The following is a 5,903-nucleotide window of genomic DNA, read 5'->3' on the forward strand; positions in this document are numbered from 1 at the left end:
TGGGATCTGGGCCGAGTTCTTTGTCAGATTTGGACTCTTAGAACACGGAGCTTTTGAGATTTATCCGAGTCTTTTAGTGAGTATTAACTTATGACGGAATACGTCTGAGCCCGTTACGAACTCTAGGTTCGTTAGGAATTTAATTAATACGTAACTCTTATTTTTTAATTATACCAGGAATGCAAATTCTATCTCTTTTAGGATTTATGTTGGAGTGCAACAGACTTTGCCACTTTTAACAACTACCTTTTACGGCAGTTACTATTCTTAGCAGGTTTCTATAAATAGCAGCTTTGGCTGAAATGAAAGGGTGATTGAGATTCGTTATTTTATAGGTGATGCGTTGCCAAGTGGAGATTTATGTTCTAATCATCGAACCTTCCCTTTCGGGAATGGGGACAAAAGTAGGTGTCTACACCATGCTACCTTATCCACCTTGAAACTAGTCCAATGAATTTCAAATCTAATAAGTTCATATTAATTTTAACCAAAACCAACAAATCTATTATATTGTCTCAAATTGACTTTCTTGCAATAAGTATCAATCGGTCTAGTTAGATCAAATCAGTTTCAATAATGTCCAATAAATTTAGTTAAGATAAGTTCAGGAGATTTCGCGGTTCAATTATTAATAAGTATCATTAATTTTATTTACATTGTTTAGTTTTTGTTAGACATAGAAATTGGCTACTAGTGTAAGTTATTAAACCATTTTATTCTTTAATTTAACAAAAACCACAAGTTTAAAATTGAAAAATCATACTCCTATCAATTAAAGATTATGCCGTTCACTTTTTGAGTCAAACTTCAAAAAATTTGAGTAATTCTTACTAATATTTTATATTGTTATAATAGAATATTTTTAGTAACCTTTACTCATGTAGAATTGTAAATAATTCGGTTTAAGTCATGTTTTAAGACCTTAAAATTTAAATTGAGGGATCTTTAAGGAACGTAGAGATTATCTATCATAAATTACTAGCTCCATAGTGCGAGTGATCCCATGTGAACATTTTCAAAATACTGGTTTATATACAATCAAGGTTACCATTTAAAAGTATACTTTTAACAATTTAAGTCTACGGGTATTTTAAATATTTTATGTGCATACTAAAGTTCACGGAAGTTATTTATGTACTGGCTACATGTACGAAGTATTTACAAAGAAGCTAGGCAAAAGTTTTTCTAATAACAATTCAATGCTTTTACATATCAAAATCACAAACTATGCAATCTCATTCCAAACATTTAAATTGAAGCACCCTTATATAATTAGACTTGACCTCAAAATCCACAAAGAAAATACTTGTAATAACTCAAACAGCATATTGCCCTTGCTGCTTGGGGTTCGAGTATGAAGGGGCAATATCAAACTGAGGGTTTGCCATGGCAATACCACCTTGAGAAGGAACCGCTGCCGGTGCTTGTTGGCCACGGTTCCTTGTCGAAGCACCATAGGAGCATAGACCGAGGATACTCGCCACAAGTGCCAAACCGCCACCGGCGGCAAATACGCCTGGTTTTACATAGTAGCAAAGTCCTAATGAACTGAGAGACTCTTGACGTGTGCTGAGATTAGCAGCAGCTATTAGGATACCGATTCCGATAATTGAAGCAATGCTGTAACAATTGGTAAAGAAACAACAATTATTAGGGCAATCCATTCAAATTAAGGAAATTTTGGTATTTACTACCTTTAAAATACACCACTTTTGTATTTACTCCCTTATAAAATTTTTATTTTAAATTACTACCTTAAACTTCTAATTCTTTTTATTTACTATCACTTTACAGTTTTCTTATTTTAAAATTAAGATATCTCTTTCGTTTATCGTTTAAAGTGATTTAAAGTTCATTAATTTCCCCTTTCTATATGGATTTCATTGAGAACGTCATTTCAAAAAATTCGTTTGATAATTCATAAATATTTTAAAATTTTACAAATAATATTTAATTTGTTTAAACTTTTATGAAATGTTAAAAAATAAGATCCCTATGGAATCCTTACACATAAATGAGAAGAATGAGTTTTGCATCACTTAAAATGATTAAGAAACGAAAGAGGTATCTCAATTTTAAAATGACAAAACTGTAAAAAAAAAGCTGTGGATACAAAAAAATGGAACTTTAAGGTAGTAATTTAAAATAAATTTTTCATAAGATAGTAAATACCAAAAAATCCTAAAATTAACGTCACATTTAATTAGTCAAGTACATATGTTTTAATTATTTAAATGGATAATTTAATACCAGGATATTATGAAAAAGAAGATTGCTCCAGCAGACGACGACCGAGTGTTAGAATTATTTCTCTGGCAGCAAGCGCAACGAGTTACCGCACTAATTGTAATTAGTACGATAAGTAAGAGTAGTGCTGCAACATATCCAAGTATGCTAGCAGGACTGCTGGGGTATTCGCAACCATCAAATCTCGATATACTAATGTCGGCCGCCTGATAAACATGCATAAGAGAAAGAGTTTATCTTACCAGTTTAAGGAGGTTCTACCTCAAAACCCCACCCAATCACTTTTATTTTATTTACGAAAATAATAAAGGTCGCAACTTGCGACCTTTAAGCCGTGTCATAATATGACATACTTATGTGTCATGAACGTAATTGAAAACTAAAAAATTTAACTTATAATATTCTAATTTTATAAATATAATAAGTATAATAAGTATTTGTTTTCTAATTTGTATCAACTACCTTATTTACATATTTTCATAGCAAAAATTGCATTGATGGTAAAAATATTTTGATGACAAATGACCTACGTAGCATCTATATGCACCATTTAAAATCCGACACGTAGGATTGCGATAATTAAATATTGTCGCAACTTATGACCTTTATCATCAACCTTTTCTCTTACAACCTTTATCATAACCCTTTTTATTAATCAACGTGGGACATTCACCCGTGTCATTAGAAAAAGTTATGCTTCAACAATTTCAACTCCCTGTGTTCCATGAAATTATTTTCATTTGTCTATTTAAGAAGTCTCTAATTTACTACTCCGTAGTACGATCCAATGGTCCACACTTTTTTTGTTCACTACAAGATATCAATAAGAATTATGTAAATATCATAGAAATTTAGTTTGAAATGAATCTAACAGTATCTCACTGTCGATGTTTCATAATCCTAACATTTATAAAGCATTGAACTTTTATTAATATTCACCCAATTTATTGTTAATATAAGTTGCAAATTTATTAATATTTACCCAATTTATATTCACCCAATGTTAATATAAGTGTACACTTTATTGTTATTGCAAATTTAGTTTGGGTCAGTACGTATTATTTATAATTTACATCTGATTAATTAAAGAAGCGAAGATATGCTAGAATAACAACACTGATAATCATAAGTTAACCCGAAACCCCAATTTTAAATAATTAAATATGATTAACAAAGTACTAACTCTGAGTGAAAATTGTACCAAGTTTTAGATATATACATATGTTGAATACTAACGGTACGTCATCTAAAATTTCCTCGATTCAATTCCATGAAATTCATCTAATTAATTCATTTGGTCAAACTAGTTGTTGGACCATGCGCTAGCACGCACGATCCCCCACGGTATATAAATTTATTTTGCAAAACTTTAACGCAAAAGACTGATATTTACAAATTTTCATTAAATGTTAGAAAAACAATGTTAAAGTTCGATTTGCATGTAATATATTTATAATATGAAAACATACATAAGTTTACAATATTTGCGTCATTGATATTGTAGCATTCTACAAGCAACATTGATAGGAGAGACGAGAGGATGGGGAAGAAAGCTAGGTTAGAAAGAGTGACAGGAGAAATTCAGTGGAATGAGTTATTGGGTTCCCAACAAAACGAAGAAAGAAAAGGCAAAAAAAAAAAAAAGGAGACACATGGTAGCTATATAACCAAGTATATAATTGTCCCCACACTATTGATAAGAATAAGACAAAAAAAAAGAAAAAAGAAATTAAGACACAAAAATGGGGGCAAAATAATAGGCTATTGGCCATTGGGTGAATATTAATAAAAGTTCAATGCTTTATAAATGTTAGGATTATGAAACATCGATAGTGAGATACTGTTAGATTCATTTCAAACTAAATTTCTATGATATTTACATAATTCTTATTGATATCTTGTAGTGAACAAAAAAAGTGTGGACCATTGGATCGTACTACGGAGCATTGATATCTCACTGTCGATGTTTCATAATCCTAACATTTATAAAGCATTGAACTTTTATTAATATTCACCCAATTTATTGTTAATAACAGTACATAGTTAATATAAGTTTCTGAAATAACATAGAGAAAACGAACAAATCCGAAGATGGGCGGCCAAAACTCAGAAGTAGACAAAATTGTACCTACGAACGTACCTTAACCTTAGTGGCCTCAGCAACAAAGCCAAGAGCAGCAGCAATCAAACCAAGGAAACCCACGACTATGTACACCACAATATTAGCCGCTCCCATTTTGATGGACTTCTCCTTTTGTCTTGGTGTTTAATGTCCTCCTTAGCTTAATTAGTAGCTTTAAATTACTACTACTTGTATGTTACGATACCTTTAAATAGATTTAAGGATAAGAATGCAGAAAAAGTCAAAGTCAATCCAGATGATTACCTTTATTCTTTATATTTCTTTCTTTCATTCTCACTTTTTTGTACGATGTTAACTAAATATTTTCTTTTTTAATCGCCTAAGAAACAAGCTAGTCTAATTGTGCTTAAATAGGCCATGGTCTTGTATATAACAAGTGTATTATGCAATAAGTTTAATCACATGATTTATACTATGTAACAATTTTTAGATTTTTGAGAGTTTTTTTCCGACACTTAGTAAAGTGTTGTTGGGTCAACTGACCCAAACTAAATTTGCAAATTTTGGAAGTTTTATACTCTGTACCAATTTTTAGATTTTGAGAGTTTTTTCATAAAATTATCCATTTGACACCACTGAAATTTATCAAATTTATTTTCACTCTACTTGTTAAATGGTATTTTAAATCGATCACATGTGAACATAAAAGTCCTAAATTGATTTTCATGTGATTCAGGGGGCGAGGATGAGCCGCCTAAACTAGAAGAGATCTTACTGAACCAGTACATATTACAGGTTGGTCAGTCCAACTACACTAGTCTACTTTCACTACAAGAAATTGTACTATTAACGACGAGAAATCCCGTCGTGAAAGGCCAATAATCGTTGATTAACGACGGGATTTCCTGTCGCGAACCCGTCATAAAAGGGGGCCGTCGTTAATAGAAATCCCGTCGTAAATCCGTCGTAAACCCGTCGTAAAAGACATTTGCGACGGTTATTCCCGTCATTGTTTGGTTGTTTGCCCCGTCGCAAAAGGCTTTTGCGACGGGATTTTTGACCCGTCGTAATTAGGTTGTCGTTAAAGATACAAATTCTTGTAGTGATTTGATTCATTCACAAATATTTTGCAGCTAATAGGCCTCGAGCGTGAAACTCCAAGTCACAAGATATGTTCTCCACCAATTCCACCAACTTATACCTGGTTGGTTGCCGGTTGTATACGTACCTACAAATTACGGGACGCTTTTAAAGTTGACTTCCTCTTTCCGGCAGGCCTTTCTCATGCCTGTCCTTATTTTATTCACTTTCAAGTAGCTTGCAAGTCATCACCAAACAGAACACCTAAGCTAATATAATTTTGACTGATTATTTTTATTGTTTATAATATTAATTATTTCCAGTATATGTGATTATTATATGCAATAATAATAGATCGAATATACTCTTTATAACTCTTGTTAGTTATCTTCACTGTTCAAAAAAAAAAAAAAAACTTAATTTCATTTGAAAATGATAATACGACCATTGAATTAGCATTATAAATTCCTTTAAAATCAGTCATTCAAACCAT

At 31.7% G+C, this 5,903-nt stretch overlaps 1 protein-coding gene across 1 annotated transcript; it reads right to left on the reverse strand.

Moving 5' to 3' along the window:
• Positions 1 to 1,066: 1,066 nt before the first annotated feature.
• Positions 1,067 to 4,552, reverse strand: LOC110789628 (uncharacterized). Its single transcript, XM_021994325.2, has 3 exons — positions 4,388 to 4,552; positions 2,251 to 2,453; positions 1,067 to 1,620 (listed from the first exon to the last, which is right to left on the reverse strand). The coding sequence occupies exons 1-3, from the start codon at positions 4,481 to 4,483 to the stop codon at positions 1,317 to 1,319; spliced, it is 603 nt and encodes a 200-aa protein (XP_021850017.2). The 5' UTR covers positions 4,484 to 4,552; the 3' UTR covers positions 1,067 to 1,316.
• Positions 4,553 to 5,903: the final 1,351 nt, after the last annotated feature.

Source organism: Spinacia oleracea, chromosome 4 (assembly GCF_020520425.1).
Source record: "Spinacia oleracea cultivar Varoflay chromosome 4, BTI_SOV_V1, whole genome shotgun sequence".
Lineage (NCBI taxonomy): Eukaryota > Viridiplantae > Streptophyta > Magnoliopsida > Caryophyllales > Amaranthaceae > Spinacia > Spinacia oleracea.